General features: G+C 39.8%; 1 protein-coding gene across 1 annotated transcript; it reads right to left on the reverse strand.

The window, feature by feature from the left end:
* Nucleotides 1-4,697: 4,697 nt before the first annotated feature.
* On the reverse strand, nt 4,698-6,597 carry LOC148047763 (vomeronasal type-2 receptor 26-like). Its single transcript, XM_087708140.1, has 3 exons — nt 6,586-6,597; nt 6,014-6,140; nt 4,698-5,599 (listed from the first exon to the last, which is right to left on the reverse strand). Exons 1-3 carry the CDS (start codon nt 6,595-6,597, stop codon nt 4,698-4,700), a joined length of 1,041 nt encoding a protein of 346 aa, XP_087564266.1.
* Between the last annotated feature and the right edge of the window lie 15,660 nt (nt 6,598-22,257).

The raw sequence follows: 22,257 nt of genomic DNA on the forward strand, positions 1-22,257 counted from the left end.
CTGAATGTGACTCAGCGTGACTCCGATTTGAATACAAGGACATGGAGCTGGGCAGGGAGATAAGCACGTTCATTTGCATTCTCTGCGACCATGATGCTTTGCAAGGAACATTCCCCGGGCTCCCATGACTTTTTGAGATTTTTCCTTTCGTGCTTAAAGAAAAGAACGGGACTTCTTTAAGATGGCACAGAATGAGCTTTCAGCCTGACAAAAATGCAACCCCTTCCTTCGTCCTCCTCCTCTTCCGTCACTAACAGCTGGGGGCTCAGAAATCAGAGTGAAAAGCCAGTCCTCCATCTCTTCCCACTTCCTGGATTCACTCCAGTTTTAAATCCCCCTTCTGTGCATAAACACTCCCTCCCTCTCCCTCTCTCTCTCCCTCCCTCTCTCTCTCTCTCTGTATCTGTTTGTCTCTTACTCTCTGTGTGGCTCTTTGCTTCTATCTCCCTCCCTCCCTCTGCCTCTCTCTCTGTCATTCTCTGTGTGTGTCTGTCTCTCTTGGTCTCTCTCTCTCTGTCTCTCCTCCCTCCCTGTATGTGTGTGTGTGGATCCCTGCCCACGTGGATGGACTAGCGGAGCCTCCCTCCTTTTTAATCAGGCGATCTTCGGCTGCTGCACAATCCCAAGGGCACGCGCTGCCCGGTTTGCTGAATCCGGTGCGGTTTCAGAGAAAGAAGGCGTGCGAGAAAGCCCCATCCATCCCTACTGCCTGAACGTTTGAATGAAGGATGCAGGCTCCTTTGTCCTTGGCTATGCAATTTTCTTTCGTTCTCTGCTGCCCGAATGAGTGAATGAGGCAGAGGGAGAATGAAAGGAGATTGCGTCCCTTCTGTCTCCCCGTTGCTCAGAAAAGCAACTCCGGGAAGGTCCTTTGGTGGTGGCAGGCGTCCTAGAACCTGCCTGCTAGCAAAGGACCTTCCCAGAGTTGCTTTTCTGAGCAACGGGGAGACAGAAGGGACAAAATACCGGCCGGATGGGATGGGTATATAGGGCTGGGGGCGGGGCAGGCTTACTTCCGGGTCCGGTCACAAAAATCGGGACTTTTTAAGAACACTCCGGGACACGGGGCAAATTGTGCGAAAGCGTGATTGTCCCGTGAAAATCGGGACGTCTGGTCACCTTACTGTATTTTGCCCACTTGAGGCTTCAGGGAAGTCTCTTGAAGCCTCTGGAGGGAGAAAAACCACCAAACGTGCAAAATAGAAGTTTGGGAACAGAATTCTGGATTGACCATTGATCTGTTTTTCTCAGGCCTTTTCTTTTCAGGCTTCTTTTCACTTATATATAGGTTTTACGCTTCTAGTTGTTCTTATCTCTGTCTGTCCTTTCTGTCCTTTTGTTCTTGCACCTTCTCGTTCTGCCCACTCCTTTTCCAACCTTTCTCACTCTTTCTTCTTGATCTAAAGCTTTTCTTCTACTTGAAATTCATGCAATTTATCCAAGGTATCGACCTTAATTCTTTTGTCTTGCCAGATAACGAGAATTCCTTCTGGTATCAGCCAATTGAATGTCACATTATATTTAATAAGTTGTGCTGTCAAGAATTGATACTGTCTCCTCTGCTCTTCTCTCCTCTCTAACTCTCCTAGGTATTTGTTTTAAGATCAAAATTTATCTCCCTTTGTACAGGGCGGGGCATAACCTTTTCCTAGGGGGTCACAGCAACACTTGTAATAACAACACAAATAATTCATACACCATTCGAAAGCCCATCAAAAACTGAGTTTATTGACACGATTTAATAGTCAGTATGACCACCATTAGCCCTTCGAACAGCATTCAAACGAGGTGGATAAGAACACAACAAATCTTCAAACAGTTCCGTTCGATTTTCCAGATTTTTCAACACAGTTTCCAAATTCATTCTCAAAGTTTCAACCGAATATCGATTTTGACCTTGCTCCTGAATCATCAGAGCTTCCACTTCATCCTTAATTATGGCCCCAATGTTCTCTGCCGGATTGAGATCTGGCGAATTTCCCGGCCAGACGTCATTGCCCCAAAATTCGACATTGTTTTTCTTTAACAATTGCTGAGTCGCATTTGCACGCATGCAAGGAGCTTTGTCATGAAGAAAGACAGCCTCACCAACCACCAAGACATTGTCTGGATCACTGAGAAATGGAATGACATTCTCCAATAAAATTTTCTCATGGAAATAACTGCCATCCCAGGATTCCCCTTTATCCTTCAAAACCCAATGCAGTTTCTTGGCTGTGAAAATGACGAAAATCCCGATGCAAGTCGGATTGCGAACGATTTGTCGATATCGTTCATGTTTGGCGATGTCGTCGACGTCTTTAGCCCAAATTCGATCGTTCTGGAAATTCGGTTTTCGAATGGCATAAACGAAGAATTCGTCAGATGGCGCCAAATGAAGAAAATCTTCCTCGGTCCATTCAGACAACCAATCGCACAACCAAAGCCGATCTTGAACGTGTGTTTGAGTTTTCAATGGTTTGCAAATGACGTGGAATGGCTTCAAACCTTCTCGTTCTCAATATCGGCCGATTGTCCTTTGATCAACTCGTTTTCCACGAATTTGAAGGATTTCTTGGGCCACTTTTCGGTTTCCTTTTCGTTGTTTGCGACTGCCAGTTGCAATGATGGCTTTGCTTTCTTGGGACAGTTGCAGAGGACGCCCTTCTCCAAATTTTGTGAAACATTCTTGGGCTGTTTTGTTCCAATTATCAGTAACCCAATCCGGATGACGTTTCAATTTGTTTGCAATCCATTTTCGATTGATAAACGTCGCTCCAGCATCGCGAGCCTCTCGAAAGGCAATGCATTTTATTCTGTCAATGATCCTTTGTTCTTCCGAATCGAATTTTCCAGCCATTCTTAAAGCAAATTTAACATTTAATAGCTCATTCAATTCAGTTTTTTATGGGCTTTAAAATGAGGTGTCGCGGAAGTTGTAAACTGCTGTCGATTTTGCTGTGACCCCCTAGGAAAAGGTTATGCCCCGCCCTGTACTTCATAGGCTCATCTCTAGTTCTTTTGTATATTTCATCCCTCAGCATTTCTTGGTAAATCTCACATGCATCTCCTTTGGCAATGTCTGCCTTCTTGTATAGTTTGTATGGATTCTGAATATTTTGTCTAGTTCTTGTACATCATGCTTCTTTTTTTGTAATACTCCAGCCAGCAGCTCTATCATCACCTCAACCAGAGCTTCCTCTTTCTCTTCCACAATATTCTGAAATATCAGAGAATAAGCTGCCTTTTCCATCTCGACAAAGATAACTGTCTCTTCTAATTTTCTATTAGCCTGTGGTAGCTTTTTGTCCATTTCAACCATTTCCCCCTGTTTGCTCAGCCCTTATTTCTATTTTCTGTATCCTCTGTTTATTCTGTTCTATCATTTGCTGGAATTCCCTATCTTTTCATCCGTCTTACGTATATCCCTCTTCATCTCCCCCATCTCATTTTTGACGTCATCAGAGTATTTTGACATAACTTCCTGACTTTTGTTCATGGCTTCTTGGATCGATAATAGCATTGCTTGCATACTCTGCGTGGAGCTTGACTTCTTCAGGCCTAACTAACAGGACTCAATTGTTAATTAGATGGGCTTGATGCCTCCGATGATGTTGCTGATGAGGATGTAGATGAGGTTTTCTTTCCTATCTTTGATATGTTCGATGCAGGGGTGGGTTTCAAATTTTTTTACAACCTATTCTGTGGGCATTGCCTATTTTGTGGTCATGGCTTAGTGGACATGTGACTGGGTTGGCATGGCCAACTTGATGTCACTCACCAGGAGGTGTAATGGATTGGGTAAAATGTGGTGAAGCCCACTTAACAATGCTCTTGCTTAGGAACCAACATTTTGGGCTCAATTGTAGTCATATGTCAAGGACTATCTCTGCCTTCTTCCGCATGGCAGCTTTGTGCTAGTCAACTCCTTCTCCTTTCTGGCAATTTTCCTGGGGTTGGACTAGATGACCTCTGAGTAGCCTTCAAGCCCTAAATTGCTGTGCTGTTTTTCTTTCTTTCTTTTTCCCTTCCCTCTGTGGGAAGCAATCAGTACCCCTCCCCCAATAAAATATTACTCCTTGAAAGGCTCATTCCACATACCTGCCAGACAGATAATGAGATAATGAGTCTTTTAAAAATGCAAAGTCCCTATTGCACAAACTTCAAAAACATAGAACCATATAAAAATCCTACCTTTTATCCAGTTTGTTGTTCAGTTGACCCAGAAACAAACTGCTGAATGTCACTTTGCAAAAATCATTTTGAGTTTTTCAATTTAAAGCAGGTTTCAATTTAAAGTTTGCAGAATTAAGACTTTTGTATTTCAACTCCCAGAATTCCATAGCCAGGAAAGCAACCTTGGCAACTTTAAGTCCACAATTATATATATATATATATATATATATATATATATATATATATATATATATATATATATATATATATGTGTGTGTGTGTGTGTGTGTGTGTGTGTGTGTGTGTGTGTGTGTGTGTGTGTGTGTGTGTGTGTGTGTGTGTGTGTGTGTGTGTGTGTGTGTGTGTGTGTGTGTGTTTTTCAAATATTTTGATTTTTTAAAGCAACTTTTTACTGAATCATTATAATTAAAATTCATATGGAATGAAGACAGGTAAGCAACAACACATAAAGCATTACTTCAAACTATGTTATTTAATGCTGGATGTAAACTGAACAAAAATAAAACCCAATATAAGGAGCCTTAGTGAGTTTTCATCATCAGATGTTCTTTGGTGTTCAGGGCAGGTCTCAGGATTATAATGTAGCATTTGGGGATAAAGATACAGCCCAGTAAACCCAAGCTGGATGCCAGGATGGAGAAGATCTGCACAGCCACCATATATTTCCCCTTGGTGCTCAGGTAGGTGGGGACAAAGGAGATCCAAACACTGCAAAAAACCAACATGCTGAAGGTGATCAGTTTGGCTTCATTGAAGGTCCCTGGCAGCTTTCGAGCCAGAAATGCTACAAAGAAGCAAATGGCAGCCAGGAAACCCATGTAGCCAAGAGCAGAGTAGAACATGGTGACAGAGCCTTCATTGCATTGCAGCAAGATCTGTCCTGGTTGGGAATGAAAGTCAGAATCTGGGAATGGGGGAAAGATTGCCAGCCACATGATACAGATGCATACTTGAATACCAGAGCAGGATAAAACAATAGAGTTGGCCAGACTCTTCCCCAGCCATTTCCTCATGACACTGCCTGGCTTCGTGGCCAAAAATGCAACTACCACCATAATCGTCTTTGCCAACAAGGAAGAAACGGCAACTGAGAAAACAAAACTGAATGTGACTTGCCGAAGAAGGCAAGTAACTTTCTTGGGATGACCAGTAAACAGAAGGGGGGTCAAGAAAGCAAGCAAGAGGGAGATCAGAAGAATGTAGGTGAGGTCCCGGTTGTTAGCTTTGACTATGGGAGTTTCTCGGTATTTAATGAAGATCCCCAGAATAAAGGCGGTGGTTAGGGACAGAGCAATGGCAAAGAAAGCCAGGATGAATCCCAACAATTCATTGTAGGATAAGAAGCTTATAGTTTTGGGGACACACTGATCTCGCTTCTTATTGGAATACTGGTCATCTGGACACTTTTCACAATGGGCTGCATCTGGAAAAAAAATGGCTAGCATGCATCTGTTTCTGTAACTGTAGGAGCATGAAAACAATATCAGAAATCAATTCCTTCATTTTGAAGGAATAAAATAAGATTTCTGCCCATGGATATTCATATGACACAACATTGGTTAAAATAATCAACACTCTTTTTAAAGGCTGAAGATGAATGTGATTATCAGCTCTCAAAACGTCTTTCCTAAAACCAAGCAAGCAATTCAATAGATATCAGCAATCTTTCATTATTTATTTTAATGCTCACATCAACATACAAATTTCCTGATAGATTCCCAATATTTGAAAAGTTTGCAGATGCCTTCAAGAAATGTAATCAAATACGCACAAAAAGTAATAGAGAATTTTGATTGAATCCTGATTTTTTTGCTATTTTTGGAGCCACTTACTGTACCTTCTTGCACAGAATATGTTCCTTCCATACACAGAGAACAGTCGTAGCAGCAAACTGGGGCTCCCTCTCTCACAAGCTTGGTGTAACCTGGGGAGCAACTTTCTGTACATCTTGAATAAGGCACCAACTAAACATAAATAGAAAGATTATTTCAGAGCAATGTATGACTTAGAAGGATTTACTGAAATCAACGGGCTTCAAGAAGCTCAGGAGCACATTGAACAAAACCAGTCAAGAAGTAATGGCATGAACTTTAATTACTCTACTTGCAAGGGGCAAATGAAAGGCCATTCTCTTTCTCTATCAATCTTCATTGTAAATCCCAAAACAGACTCATTGCGTTATTCTTTCTTCCAAAGGAAAGTAGTTCCATTGCAAAAGGTGTTTCTCCTTATGGCATGTATGAAAATCCTATACCATATATAGATATAGATACAGATATTTTTCTCCATCTTTGCTTTCTCAGGAAACCTCCAACATCTAACTTTCTCTAGAGTCCCTATCTTTCTCTCGAACAACTGACCATTGTATCATCATATGTTAATCAAAGGTCGTATTCAGCCGGTTTTTACTGGTTTGCCCATACCGGCAGTGGAAATCATGGGGGGGGGGGGAATCACCACCCCCGCCCACCTGTCCTGGCTCTATGCCATCCTATTTAAGCACATTTTTGTGGCCAGGTGCATGCGTGCATGCAAAGTGCTAAGGCGCAAGGTCAGATGAATGTGTGGAAGGGGCGCCCACAACGCAAATGGACACACAAAGAGCAAATTGGTGGTAACGAAATGTGAAAGCCACCACTGATGTTTAAGACTTTTTAAACTGCCCTCATTTCCCTCACCACATTCTTAATGATAACTTTCTCTCATGCAATTCAGTGGGCTAAACCTTTCATATTCCGGATTGTCTCCCAGACAACTTATCTTTCTTTTCCCTTGAAGACGTTTCACTTCTCATTCCAGAAGCTTCTTCAGTTCTGATTGAATGGTGGAGTATGGAAGGATTTATAATCCTTGCAGTCATCTGGTGGTTTCTGAAAGTTGTTGAGGCCACTTGGAATTTATCTGTGCCCTCAGGGTCACCTGAATAGTGCAAATAGTTGTGGAATTTTCAGCAATTACTGAATCTATATACCATTTACAACACAGTTTTTTCAGAAGATCCAAATCTTTCCATCTTCCACCATTCAGTCAGAACTGAAGAAGCTTCTTGGATGAGAATTGAAACATCTTCAAGGGAAAACAAAGTCCATGTGCCTTTTCAAAAAGCACATTGGGCACAACCATGACGTGGATGACTGAGAATCTGCATAGACATTCTGGATTTTCTCTTACTGAAAACAAGATGATTTGATGTACAATAAATAATAGCAACATATTCCAGTTTAATAATGTACATTGCAAATCCGGCAATACAATGCAGCAGGTTCCAGTGTGTGATAGATTAAAACTTTTAAAGTAAAATGATATCTGTTAGAATATTCATGACTGGGAGAGACATGGGAACAAGGTCAGCCAATGAAAAGGCATAGCAACTAAGTCAGCCAATGGGAGCTTAAACAGATCTGAGTCTGTGCAAAGAATTGGAAACAGAAATTTATGTAAGAAGTCTGGGAATGGCTTAGCAGTATTAAGCAGTCTGATGCTCTATGAAGTAAATTAGCAGTCTGTCTGGGCCTGTCTGCTGATATGAAACTAACTGCTTTTGTTTGTCTGTAACTCTCCTGCCTTATGTTTTCTTGGAAGAACCTCCTGTTGGTATTGTACATTTATTCATCTAGTCTTATGTATATAAAGAAGTTAATGAATCCAGCTGAATCCAGTTATCTGTGTGTGCTTTCTGGATTTGAATTTATGCAACAAACTGACAAGAGCTAATAAATTAATAAGGCTTTGTTCTCTTTTTTGAAAATTATCTCAGTTGGCCTCAATAAGAATTATTTCTGAGGAGAAAAAATTCCACATATGGAGAAAAGTAGAAGAGCAAAATCCAAGCAGCCTCAACTACTTTGTTAAATAATGTTGGCCATTGGATGGCACTTTGATTGACAGAAATCTTCACTTCCAAGGAGGCTTGTCTTTCTACATATCCAATTTTCACCCCCGCATCTGATTTGTTCAAAAGTGATGTCCACTGCATGATATCAAAGCCACCAACAGGAACTCCATTTTCTTCAAAAGAAATTCCATCTCTAGAAATATTGTGATGTTGGAAGTTTCTCAGGAACTTATGAAGCTGCAGAAACATAGAAAACAACATGAAAATTTGAGACTTTATTTAATGTTTTTCTTGCTATTATTCTGGATTGGAGGTTCTCTGAATAATTCAAGCTCTTTAAATTACTATTATCATCTGAAACAGAATGATTCAGCATCAATTGAACCTCAAAGGAGAAGACTTACCTGCCATGGATGCACAATCTGGGGTGATTGGTGGTATCCATTCTGCATTGTCCTCTTACTCCATTGGGAGGAAGAGGCAGCATTGAGGACCCAGGCCACATCTTGAATTATTTGGGAAATACTGGAGGAATCCTGAGACAGGATTCTTGCAATCACATCATGGGGTGGGAATTCCCAGTTGTCTTTTTCTCTGCAATTTTTCCAAACTTTCTTACCTAACAGAGGACTTGAATAGGAACATTGGAACGCTTCCTTTCCATACAATGTGACCATAGATGCATAGGAATTAAAGTCATAATACTGAGCCCTTCTCTTTGTCTGGATGAGGAAGGAAAACAAAGCATATTTATTTTGGAGATCAATCGAGCGGTCAAAAATATTTATACTTAAAGCTGTCAAAGTTGTTGCAATCCACACCCTTCCCACAAGGGATGTATTAGTCATATCAATTGCTTGTATTATTAGTGCTAACATTCCAAAGGCCTGAAAATCCAATTGGCATATTATAATTTTTATTTGACTCTTGATAAGAGAAAAGAACATTTTCCTTTTTTCTTGCATGACAGTTTCTCCAATACTTGTCTGCATATTTGCTTCTAAGACAGTTCCTGAGAGGACAACGCAAATCCCATTTTTAAGAGCGAGAACTTCCAAGTGTCTTTTGAATTTTTCTCCTCTTTCATTGTCCTTAGAAAGGAGGCCAATCCACGTCCATCGGAAATGCAGGAGGAGCTGGACAATGGCTGAGTAAGGAGGTTCTTGGTTTGGGGTCAACCGATATGAAAAAGGCAAATGATGATTTTGCTCAGCCATCTGGTTGATGACACTGTAGTTGATCTAAAGATAAAAGAGAAGGTATTGGTAGTTTGTGCCAGTTTTAATAATAAAAGTCAGATGGTAAATCTATAGGCCTTTCTCCACTGCCGAGAGAAGTTTCAAACAATAACTGCATGAATATTGGTAGTTCCCTTGATGTTCTGTCCTGTAGTCTTGTATGCTCCCTTTGAAACCAGGGAGCTTTGAATTATCTGTGGGTAATATTCATGGGTTGTCCTCATAGAGAACATCCTCCTAGTCACATTATAATTCACCCATCCACTCAGTCCATTGATCAATCCGTATAGAGGTGGGAAGTCTTCTAGGCAAGCAGGATACCTAGTCCAGGGGTATCAAACTCAAGGTCCGGATCCAGACTGCAGGGTGCTTAGATATGGAAATAGCAAAGGACTGGCCCGCGGTGCCTCTGCCAGTAAAAAGGGAGCTAGAGCATGCCCCCTCAACCTCCGTTTTGGCTGGCAAAGGGTTGCAGGAGGCCATCTCAGCTGAAAACGGAGCTCCAGAGCCTGGTTTTGCAGGCAGAGCATTTGGGCTACCACAGGTGCCCCCTGACACAAGTGATGACATTATGGCCACACCCACCTTGGCCTCACCTCCCCCCCAATTTCAAACACAACTCTGATGCAGCCCTCAATATAATCAAGTGACACCCCTGCCGTTTCCAACCCCCTGCTCAAGCAGGAGACCCAATACCATTTCAGACAAGTGACTGTCCAGTCTCTTCTTTAAAATACCCCAGTGATGAAGCAACCACAACTTCTGGAGGGAAGCTGTAACAATGGTTAATTGCCCTCAAAGCCTTATTTCCAGGTTTCTTACCCTCTTGATTAGTTTCCATCCATTGTTTCTTGTTCCACCATCTGGGGCTTTGGAAAATAAATTGTCCTCTGTCACTACCTCCATTTCTTCCCCATCTATTTGCCAGGAATTGAGAGGGCTGGACGCCATGATCTTAGTTTTCTTAATGTTAGGTTTCAAGCCAACTTTTGCACTCTCTTCCTTCACCAGCATCAAGAGGCTCTTTAGTTCCTCCTCACTTTTTGCCATTAGAGTGGTATCATCTGCATATTTGAGGGTGTTGATATTTCTCCCAGCAATCTTAATTCCAACTTTTGATTCATCTAGTCCCATCTTTCCCTTGATCTGTTCCAGTGGTGGGTTTCCATTTATTTTACTACCAGTTTGCTTGTACATGCGCACATTTGCTCACATGTGAGCCTGCTGAGCATTCCTGCCCCTGCCACTACCAGTTCACCCGAACTGGCAAAAATTCACCTCTGCTGTGTTCTGCATATAAGTTAAATTGGCAGGGCAACAGTATACAGCCTTGCCTAATTCCTTTCTTAATTTTGAACCAATCAGTGATTCCGAGTCCAGTTCTCACTGTTGCTTCTTGACGCACATATAGGTTTCTCAAGAGATCAGTAATATGGTCTGGTACTCCCATCTCTTTAAGAACTTGCCACAATTTGGTGTGACCCACACACTCAAAGACTTTAGCATAATCAATGAAGCAGAAGAAGATTTCTTTCTGGAACTCATTAGCTTTCTCTATGATCCAGCGTATATTGGCAATTTGATCTCGAGTTCCTCTGCCTCTTTGAAATCTTTCCTATACTTCTGGTAGATCTCGGTCCACATACTGCTGGAGCCTAGCTTGTAGGATTGTGAGCATAACTTTGCTAGCCTGTGAAATAAGTGCAATGATGCAGTAGTTTGAACATTATCTGCCCTTGCCGTTCTTTGGAATTGGAATGTAAACTTACGTTTTCCAATTTTTTGGCCACTGTTGAGTTTTCCAAATTTGCTGGCAAATTGAGTGTAGCACTTTTATTGCATCATCTTTTAGGATTTTGAATATCTCAGGTGGAATACTATTACCTCCACTAGCTTTGTTGTTTCTCAGACTTCCTAAGACCCATTTGACTTCACAATCCAGAATGTCCGGCTTCAGGACAGTGATCACCCCATCGTGGTTATCAGGGATGTTAAGCTCCTTCTTTTATAGTTCTGCTGTGTAATTTTGCCACCTCTTCCTAACATCTTCTGCCTATGTTAAGCCCCTGCCATTTTGGTCTTTATCATGCCCATCTTTGCATGAAACATCCCCTTCATATCTCCAATTTTCTCAAAAGGTTTTCTGGTCCTCAATATTCTATTGTTTTCTTCTATTTCTTTCCACTGTTCATTTAAGGTATTCTTATCTCTTCTAGCTATTTTCTAGAATTCTGCATTCAGTTGGGTGTCTTTCTCCCTTGTCTTTCACTTCCCTTCTTTCTTCAGCTATTTGTAAAGCTTCCTCAGACAGCCATTTTGCTTTCTTGAATTTCTTTTTCTTTGGGAAGGTTTTAGTTGCTACCTCTTGTACAATATTGTGAACCTCCATCCATAGATCTAAGGAATCAGATCTAATTCCTTAAATCTTTTTTGTCATTTCTACTGTATGTTCATCAGGGATATGATTTACTTCATACCTGAGTGGCTTAGTGTTTTCCCCTATCTTCTTCATTTTAAGCCTAACTTTTGCAACGAGAAGATCATGATCTGAGCCACAGTCAGTTCCTGGTCTTATGTTTACTGACTGTATAGCCCTTCTCTATCTTTGGCTGCAGAGCACATAATCAATCTGATTTCTGTGTTGACCATCTATGTGTAGAGTCATCTCTTGGGTTGTTGGAAAATAGTGTTGGTAGCCTGTGCCCTGCTTCATTTTGTACTCCAAGGCCAAACTTATCTTTTTATTCCAGTTATCTTTTGACTTCCTACTTTAGCATTCCAACTGCCATGATGATAAGGAGGCCATTTTGGTGTTAATTTTATAAGGTACTGTAGTGCTTCATAGAACTTGTCAACTTCATCCTCTTCAGCACCAGTAGTTGGGGCATGGACAACTGTGGTGTTGAATGGTTTGCCTTGGATTCGAACTGAGAACATTCTGTCATTTTGGGGATTGTACCACTTAACTGCTTTTCCTAATCTTTTATTGACTATGAGTTAGTCCATTTCGTCAGAGGGCTTCTTGCCCACAGTAGTATACCTGATGGTCATCTGAATTAAATTCAGACATTCATGTCCATTTTAGTTCGCTGATTCCTAAGATGTCAATGTTTAGTCTTGTTATCTCTTGCTTGTCATCTCATCTCTGACCACATCCAGCTTGCCTTGATTCATGGACCTTACATTCCAACTTCCTATGGAGTGGAGATCTTTACAGCATTGGACTTTCCTTTCACCACCAGATACATCCACAGCTGACCATCCTTTTGCCTTTGATCCAGCTGCTTCACTTTTTCTGGTGTTACTAGTACTAGCCCTCTGCTGAGTCTGAAGTACTAGTACAAAATGCACCAATTTCAAGCTCTACAGCTTACCGTTTGGGCAGTGCCGGTAACTAAAACAGCTGAGCTGTAACTGAACAGCTGAAATCCACTGTGCTGTGTGAATCAGCTGAGCTGAAAAATACAGAAATGTAGGACATGATAGGGTGGAGGCATGTGGGGGGGGGCAACTATCACAGGAACTACATAATTACATATTTATGCACACACACAGACATACACACACATTTCACATACTTTGTGAATATTTATTCTTTGACTTTCAAATTATTTGGAGAAAATTATTTGGAGAAATGTGGACAAGTGTTGCCTTCTAGGCAAATCTGAACAATTTACAACTTGGAATTAATTCCATTTGCCTTTATACCTGTGGAATTTTATAGATGCTCATGACATTAGATATATGATCAAAGAGTTCAGAATCCATCTCTTCAAGAACTGCCAGCAGGTTCTTTTGTCTTCCACAACTGTAGTTTGGGACGTTCTCCTGTCCTGTAGACAGCACATCCAGCATGGCCTCATATGTCATTCTTGCACTGAAAAAGTTCTGATAGATGTTGTAACCCAGGGTGATGTTGGGTAAGAGCCAAGGATTCCGGTTGACTTCATGAACAGCCAACAAGAAGGGAAGAATATGGAAGAAAGTGTTCTCACTGCAACGTAAGAAATTTCATCATCTTTTTTTTCTCTATATCAACGATTTATGTGATCAACTTAAAAGCAATTGCATTCTTTTTGCCAATGACATGAAATTATTCAATTCTACAGATAATTCCGTTGTTTTGCAAAGTGATCTCTGACTCTGTGTCTGAATGGTCATCTGTTTGGCAACTTCAAATTTCGATAAATAAAGGCTCTGTCTTATATATTGGTAAATGTAATCATAATGTCAAGTATAAGCTAGGTGGCATTGATCTAGCAGATGAGACTCTCTTAGTCAAGGACCCAGGTGTATTTATCACTGGTGATTTATGCTCACTATAACAGCATTGCTAAAAAAAAGCATTAAGAGTTGTAAACTTAATTTTGCAAAGCTTTTTTCTGGAAACATTGTATTGTTATTAGAGCTTATAAAATTTATGCTAGACCAATTTTAGATTATTCTTCAACTGTTTGGAAACCCCACCATATATCGGAAATCAGTACAATCAAGCGGGTTCAGAAGTACTTTGCGAGAAAAGGCTTCTTGCACTCTTCATGCACTCTTCTGTACACAATAGAATTCCTTATGCTACTAGGCTCAAAATTCTCAGCTTGGATAACTTAGAACTGCATTGCTTGCAGTCATATGCAGGTATTGCATACCAAATTATACGTAGTAATGTTTTACCTGTAAATGACTTTTTCTGTTTTAATCGCAATAATATGAGTGCAAACAACCGCTTTAAACTCCATGTAAATTGTCCTAACTTGAATGTAAAAAATATAATTTCTGTAATAGAGTTGTCGAAGTCTGGCATGCCCTACCTGATTCAGTTTTTTCAGCTACAAATTTTCACAGTTTTCAGTCATAAATTGGCTTCTGTGGACCTTACTTTATACTTAAATGGTCAGTAGAAGGAGTGTGCATAAGTGCACCAACAGGCCTAATGTCCCTGTTATTGTATTTTTTATTCTCTTATTCTTGTTCTTGTTTTTGTTTGACCAATTCCAATAAATAAATAAATAGGCAAAGCCAGAAGCCAAATTGCTGTTGGGGGTCTTGATCCATTGGAATTTGTGCAAAAAATATAATATTAAAACAGCAACAAACTGGTGGGAACATCAGCCTGAAAAAGTCACCAAAAATCACATGGTCAAGATCTTGTGGGATTTTCGCATACAAACAGACAAAATACTGGCGCATAATACACCAGACATCACACTGGTTGAGAAAAATAAGGTCACAATCATAGACATTGCAATACCAGGTGATAGCAGGGTTGCCGAGAAGGAACATGAAAAAATCACAAAATACCAGGACTTAAAAATCAAAATTCAACGACTATGGCACAAACCAGCAGTCGTAATTCCAGTGGTAATTGGCACACTGGGTGCTATACCAAAAGCACTGGAATTACATTTAAAACAGTTAAAAATTGACAAAATCACCATCCGTCAAATGCAAAAGCTGCACTGCTTGGATCTGCACACATATTACGAAAATACGTTACAACGTCCTAGGCCCCTGGGTGGGGCCCGACTAGTAACCAATGCCAAATCCGGCGAAACAACTGGCCGCTGTGATACAATTGTATAATAATAAATCAAATGGAAGATGCTGAAAGAGCATATTTGCCTAAGCTGAACCAAGTGAACCGGAAAGAATTGGGAAATGTATTAAAAATGGTCAATGAGGCTGTGCCAACCATCCAAACCACTACATTAGCCAAAACTAAACACCTGATGTATGCAACTGCCTTCACAACCACCAAAGAATTGGGTTTAAAATACAAAAGAACCAAAGAGGAAAGAAGGGGAAGCCTAAGTGGAAAATTCAGTTGGAATTGAAGATCATTTTTGGGGGGGAGACTTGAGCAACTTGAAAAACCTAAGCAAGGTCAGCTAAAGAACAAACAGGTCAAAAGCAGCCAGGAAGCAAGAGAACAAGGAGATTGCGGTAGTAATTGAAGAGCTGAAGCAGAGGGTTGTTGCCATTGTGGAAAAGATTAAACAATATGAAAATCTAGTAATTCAGTTCAAGGAAAACTCACAGTTCAAGCAAAACAGCCCCAGTTTTATAAGAGCCTGGAAAGTGGTGATGGAGTAAATCACAAATGAAAAGGCTGATAAAGAAAAGAAATGACTTGCTTCCTATAGAACAGAAAGGATGCTGCAAAAATTCAAGAGGAAGGGGATCAACTGCTGATTGACAAGCTAATCCTAAAGAATTCAAAGAAAAGACGAACCAACATGTTCATGGCTTGGATAGAATATAAGAAAGCATTGGATTCAGTTCTGGAAAACGAAGAAGACCACCAAGGTCCCATCCAATTCTGCTATTCTAAGATATTCCTTTTATTTAAACCAAAAGGAACAGGAAAGCCACAAAAGTGGCAAAAGTGTTAAAGGGTGGAAAGAAAGAGCGGAGATGGTGGTAGCAATTCTGGAGTAAATGTAAGGAAGGGGAAGAAACAATGGAGAGAAAATACACGAGATCTCCCTCTATTCTAAGGTATTCATTCAATCACTTTATTAGGAGTTAATGTTTAACTATTGTTAATAAATAAATAAAATAAATATGAATAAACAGGTTGCTGACTCTCCACAGTACCAAGGTAATCATTTTGAAAGCAGGTAGAACCCCATCCAGGTCAGAGTCATCGTGGGACAGTGTTGAGAGTGCCCAGTGTTGAGGTTGACACTTGGGGAAGAACTTAAAAGGAACTTTTACAAAATCATCATGTTCCCCAGGAGTCTTTCCTCTAAAGGAAATTGGGAGAAGCAATAATGAATTTGCCTTTCTCAAGGTGAGGAATCGGGGAATGGAAATCATTCCTAGAAGAGACATTGGAGCCGGTAAACGCAATGGCCAGAATCCTGGACGTGCTGACAATTACCTTTTCAATTGGTGGGTTGGAGACATGGAGAATGAAAATTCATACAATCGAGCTACGATTCCAGACATTATTCCAGTAATCCAGTAGTCTCCTGGATTGTAGTAATGGAACCATTCCTTTTCTTCTATTATCACCTTAAATGGGCATTTCACCACCATACTGGCACAGGGTATTTGAGACAGAAGCTGAAGCAGAAAAAGCTGTATATGCATCAGCAACAACATTGGACATACACTGCAAGAGATCCTTCCTATAGATCTTTCTTCAGCACAGAGTTAAATCTCAGAGTCTACAATTACAGGGAAGACGGTCCAGTTTGCCCCAGATTTGGAAGTTTTATTTGCAATTTCAGATTGCTACAATATTTGCTCAGTTTTACCCCAACCTCTGCTCTCATCACAGAAGGAGGCTGTTACAAATCAGAGTATCAGGTGCTGTCTATGCGATTTGTCATCACATTTATTGGCAACTAATTGTGGTGGTGGAAATTCCAAAGGAGAATAAATAATACATGCTTATAAAAATTAGAAGGGGAATTGGGAATGAGCATTGCCACAAAAGTGTGCAGTTGAAGAAAAGAGTTTTGTTTGACTCAGGAGAATAATCCTAATTTGAGAATCAAGAAAGGAACAATTCGGGGAAGTTTGATTGTTTTCTTTGTCAGAAAACTTATTCTTGACATTCTAAAGCTTCAAATGTGGAAAAACAGGTCAATATTCTTGAACTAGACAATGGGCCATTATATTTCCTTCTTGTTCTGTCTGATGTGGATGAGGCCATCTTTCTCAATGGTTAGATCAGAGGTGGCATTCAGCTGGTTCAGACCGGTTTAGGCAAACCTTTAATGGTGACCTGTGGGTGGGCTGGCCTCACCCCGCCCCGCCCACACACCCAGCTCTATGCTGTCTTATTTAGCCACATTTTTTAAATTAATTTTCTTTTTTAATTTTATTACAAAAATAACACAAAAAGAAAAGCATCAACTTTCATTACATCTTGTAGAAAGCGTATCCATTGGTCACAAGTACATTTCATGCATTCTGTCCACAATCACATATATTCCATTAAATTTAAATTGTATATGTTAAAAATTTATATATTTTACTATGACCATACCACAATTTTCATTTAGTTAAGATTCAAAGACACAGCCACCTGCTGGTATTTTTCTCTCCTCTTCTCTCCACAAATGCAAAAAGCAACAATCTCTAAACAACAATCTATTAATATGTGTTAACAAAATGACCATTTAAAGTCTAAGACAATCTAAAGGGAAAAGGAAAAATGTTGACATTTCTAGTTGATAATCACCAAAGTATATGTTAACCTTCCCTTTTGTTTTTATAGTTGAAAGACAGAAAAAAAACAGTTGTTTGCCATTTCTAATCCAAATTAAAATGTCTATTTGATAATCTCCAAGATATGCATTGACATTCCCTTTTATTATTGTAATTAGAGAAAGATAGAGAAGAAAATAAAAAAACACAATTGTTTGGTATTTACGTCACATCACCTCTTATTCTAATCCAAATTATTTATAGCTTCATAACAAGGTCTGAAACACAAATTAATAAGCTTTATTATACCACCAATACTCAGTTGCAATTTGTGGCCTGGTTATTTATCCTAATTAAGGTTATCCTTTCATTGTTAATATCATGATATATTATATGTTAGCAACTAAACATTCAATGATAATCTATAAGAGTCTACAAAATACTAAAATCCCTACTTATTAACCATCAAAAATTAGCTAATTTTTATCATCAATTGGCATTATCAGCCAGTGTCTTTCCAGTAGCAAAATAATCCTTTCTCTCTCTTATTAGAATCTTTTCAGAGTTTAACATTTCTCTCTGTAGCTTAAAGGATCTCTCATGTAGTTTCGTTGCTCTTTAATTGTTATTAACGTAGGCTTAGCTTTGGTTATCAAACTTGTTTCTAGATATATTTGTCTTCTTAGTTCCATCTTTTTCACTCTTTTTTTCCCTCCTGCATCTTGAAGTTGAAAGAAAGGCTCCAAGTTGTCAAAAACACTTTTACAGCTTCCCTTCTTTTCACTTTCGCTTGTATTTAGTCCATTGATGGATTCATTTGACATCTTATCTTTATTTTCTATGTTTCCATTCTCTTATTTGATCTCTGGGGCTCCAACCCCCTCCTCTTTAACTGTAGCACCCCATAAACTGTCCCATTTCTTGTCAAATCTCTCAAGTCCTTCTGCAATATTTTGAAGTCCAGCCAGGGTGTTTTGAATTATTAGATTTCTTCCTCTGAATATTGATCCATTTTTCAAAATGCAAAGATGTATAAAGGAAAAAAAATGGGAAAAGGAATCTGCAACTCTAGCCTGTCAAAATTTTAGGAAATGTGTCTGTATTTATTTTGAATCTTAAACACCAGTTCTTTCAAAGTTTTTAAAATAGGAAGGTTTTTATTCTTACTTGTCTTTTCCTTCTCTTGCCAAAATATTTACCAGAAGCACTAACAAAAACAGGTTTCATGCTTTGAGTCTTATCAGGAATTATAAGCAAATTCCAAACCCTTCCATTGCAAGGTCAGTGAAACCAAGTGAAGCAGAACAAAGGATACATTGTATCCAAAACAGAAGCAAAGTTCAGACTTTGGCTTCCAGGTGGCAGATTCAATAATTAGTCAATTGTTATTTTTTGGTTTCCCTTAAATATCTTTCATATAGTTTTAACCAATAGAAGGAAAATTTTGTTGAAATAAGAGAAGAAATTTAGTTTAGCCAACAACAAAAAAAAATTAGGGTAGTAAAAAGGAAAAAATAGAAAAAAAGATCAGTCCATAGACTACAAGCAGGGAGACAGGAAATGTTGCAATTACTTCAATCCACAAAACATCGTTACTAACTAGAGCAGGAAATCTTCTAGTAGCAGTCCAATAAGTGTCAAAATTGCTGCTTTATTCTTACTTTGGGGACTAGTTGTTTTTTTTTTTTTTTTAAGAAAAAATGTTTTTTAACACGGATCTTCTGAAAGTAAAAAAAGAAAAAAAAACCTCACCAGATGGAACGCTTTCGCTTCGTCTCTTCCTTCAGGAGCCATCTCCGACTATGCCAGCCTGCGGGCTGCCTCTTTGTCCTCAGTTGGAAGCACTACCCTTGGGTCAAACAGAGACTTTGCGATGTCCCTGTGACCAGCAAGGCTTTGGCTTCCCTGTCACTGTCTCTTCGGGACGGTTTAGATCCTACCGGACCGTCCAAAGACAAAAGTTTCATCGACGGACCCGGACTGTCGGGTCCGTGCGATGTGTCGTCGTGACATTGGCTCCTCCAACCCTTTATTTAGCCACATTTTTTAAACCACGTGCGTGAGCAAAGCACATGCATGGAACGTCAGGCACATCTGTGGAAGGTGCACATGCCCACAAAGTGAGCATGCACACACGGGGCGAACCGGTGGTAAATGTATGTGAATCCCACCTGTGGGTTTGATACTCCAGATCATGATATATTGAACAATCTATTGGAGGCACCTGTTAAATGTCTTATATCTTTTAGAATGTGTCTTACGCTTCTAGTCGTTCTTGTCTCTTTCTGTCCTTTCTATCCTTTCTTTCCTTTTGTTCTTGCACCTTCTCATTCTGCCCACTCCTTTTCCCATCCTCACTCTTTCTTCTTGATCTAAAGCTTTTTCACATGCATCTCTTTTGGCAATATTTGCCTTCTTGTATAGTTTGTATGGATTCTGAATATTCTGTCTAGTTCTCGTACATCATGCTTCTTTTTTCTCCAGCCAGCAGCTCTATCATCACCTCAATCAGAGCTTCCTCTTTCTCTTCCACAATATTCTGAAATATCAGAGAATAAGCCGCCTTTTCCATCTCAACAAAGATAACTGTCTCTTCTAATTTTCTATTAGTTTGTGGTAGCTTTTCGTCCATTTCGTCCATTTTTTCTCCTGTTTGCTCAGCCCTTATTTCTATTTTCTGTATCCTCTGTTCATTCTTCATTATCATTTGTTGGAAATTCCCTATCTTTTCATCCATCTTATGTATATCCCTCTTCATGTCCCCCATTTCATTTTTGATCTCATCAGGGTATTTTGACATAACTTCCTGACTTTTGGTGATGGCTTCTTGGATCGATAGTAACATCGTTTCTATACTCTGAATGGAGCCTGACTTCTTCAGGCCTAACTAACAGGCCTCAATTGTTAATTAGATGGGATTGATGCCTCCGATGATGTTGCTGATGAGGATGTAGATGAGGTTTTCTGTCCTATCTTTCATATGTTCGATGCAGGGGTGGATTTCAATTTTTTTTACCACCTGTTCTGTGGGCGTGGCCTATTTTGTGGCCATGGCTCAGGGGTCATGTGACTGGGTGGGCATGGCCAACTTGATGTTATTCACCAGGAGATGCCATGGATTGGGTAAAATTGGTGAAGCCCACTTAACAACGCTCTTGCTTAGCAACCAAAATTTTGGGCTCAATTGTAGTCATAAGTCAAGGACTATCTCCGTCTTCCTCTGCATGGCAGCCTTGTGCTAGTAAACTCCTTTTTCTTTCTGGCAATTTTCCTGTCTGTTAGAGGCACCAAAATAATGCAGACAATGTAAGGTTTCTTGCTGCAGCAGGGGGTTGGACTAGATGACCTCTGAGTAGACTTCTAGACTTAAATTTCTGTGCTGTTTTTCTTTTCTTTTTTTACCCTTCCCTCTGTGGGAAGGAACCAACAACCCCCCCCCCCCCATAAAATATTACTCTCAGAAAGGCTCATTCCACATGCCTGCCAGATAGATAATGAGTCTATATAAAGTTTGGTTCGATTCACAAGCCGGAAATCATCCAAACCCTTTTAGTAATGCAAAGCGCATATTGCACAAACCCCTAAACTTCAAAAACATAGAACCATATAAGAATCCTAGTTTTTATCCAGTTTGTTGTTCAGTTGACCCAGAAACAAAGTGCTGAATTTCACTTTGCAAACTTCCTTTTGAGCTTTTCAATTTAAAGCAGGTTTCAATTTAAAGTTTGCAGCATTAAGACTTTTGGATTTCAACTCCCAGAATTCCACAGCCAGCAAAGCAACCTTGGCAACTTTAATACTTGTGGACTTCAACTCTCAGAATTCTACAGCCAGGCATGCTCGGTTCTAATTTAAAGCAACAGCATTTTTTTCTACCTTGCTGAATCCCGGTTAAAAAGTGAGATTCCCTCTTTCTTTTTATTTCTTTTTATTTCTCCCTTCCCTTCCTTCCTCCCTTTCCCCTCCTCTTTAATTTTAAAAGCTCTTTTCCCTTGCCTGAACTGGGCAGGGAAAAAGGGCTTAAAAAAGCTTCTGACAGAGGTTCGGGGGCGTGGCCAAACCACCATTACTACCGGACTGGTAGTTAGAGCTTCCTCCATTTCTTCTTACTTCAGCAGTCAAATTTATAGTCCACATTAAATTTATCCACACTGTTACTATTGTAGTCCTTTGGGAGTTTTTTTGCAAATTAAAGTTCATAATCCATCGAAGCCACAAAACCCATCAACTGTCCAAGCTTTCCCCCAAAATAATATCTAGATGGATGTATAGTTTTAAGTTCACCAAGAATATTTCTCTTCTTTTTTCACGTTTCCACATTCAAATTGGTTTATGTCCTCTCTGAATATCACAAGAGTCTTTATGGATTATTTATAAATATTGCATCAGTAAGCAATATTAATAAATATTAATAGTAAGCATATTCCTAGTAGTCTTTGATTTTTTTAAAAGTTCTTTGAAAATAATTAGTCTAGGCTTTCTTCTAGTTCAGTCTCTGTTTTTTTTTCCAGTCGCTGTGTTAAATTTTTTGGATATGTCAGTAGCTCTGAAAGCTTAGTTGCCGCTACTCTCGTTGAGTGAAAATCCTGCTCCACCCCTTTTTTGAGTCGCACTTTCACAGTTTTCTAGTGCTATATCAGGGTAAATTCATTTGCAGAAGATTAGAAAGTTCTCACTTAGTGCAGCCATGTTGCTCTTTGATTTTTATCTTCCTGTCTCTTACCAAGCTGTCACAGCTTCTGATCAGCCATGATGACCATCTTCTCTCCAGTTGGCTCCAAGGGGCTTCCCGATGTTCTAGCAGATTATCTTAATCCATGCAGTGTTTGGGGCATCCCCTCTACCTTCGCT

The sequence above is a fragment of the Thamnophis sirtalis genome, unplaced genomic scaffold (assembly GCF_051295495.1).
Source record: "Thamnophis sirtalis isolate CommonGarterSnake01/CBP01778 unplaced genomic scaffold, rThaSir2_p1.2 scaffold_3, whole genome shotgun sequence".
Classification (NCBI taxonomy): domain Eukaryota; kingdom Metazoa; phylum Chordata; class Lepidosauria; order Squamata; family Natricidae; genus Thamnophis; species Thamnophis sirtalis.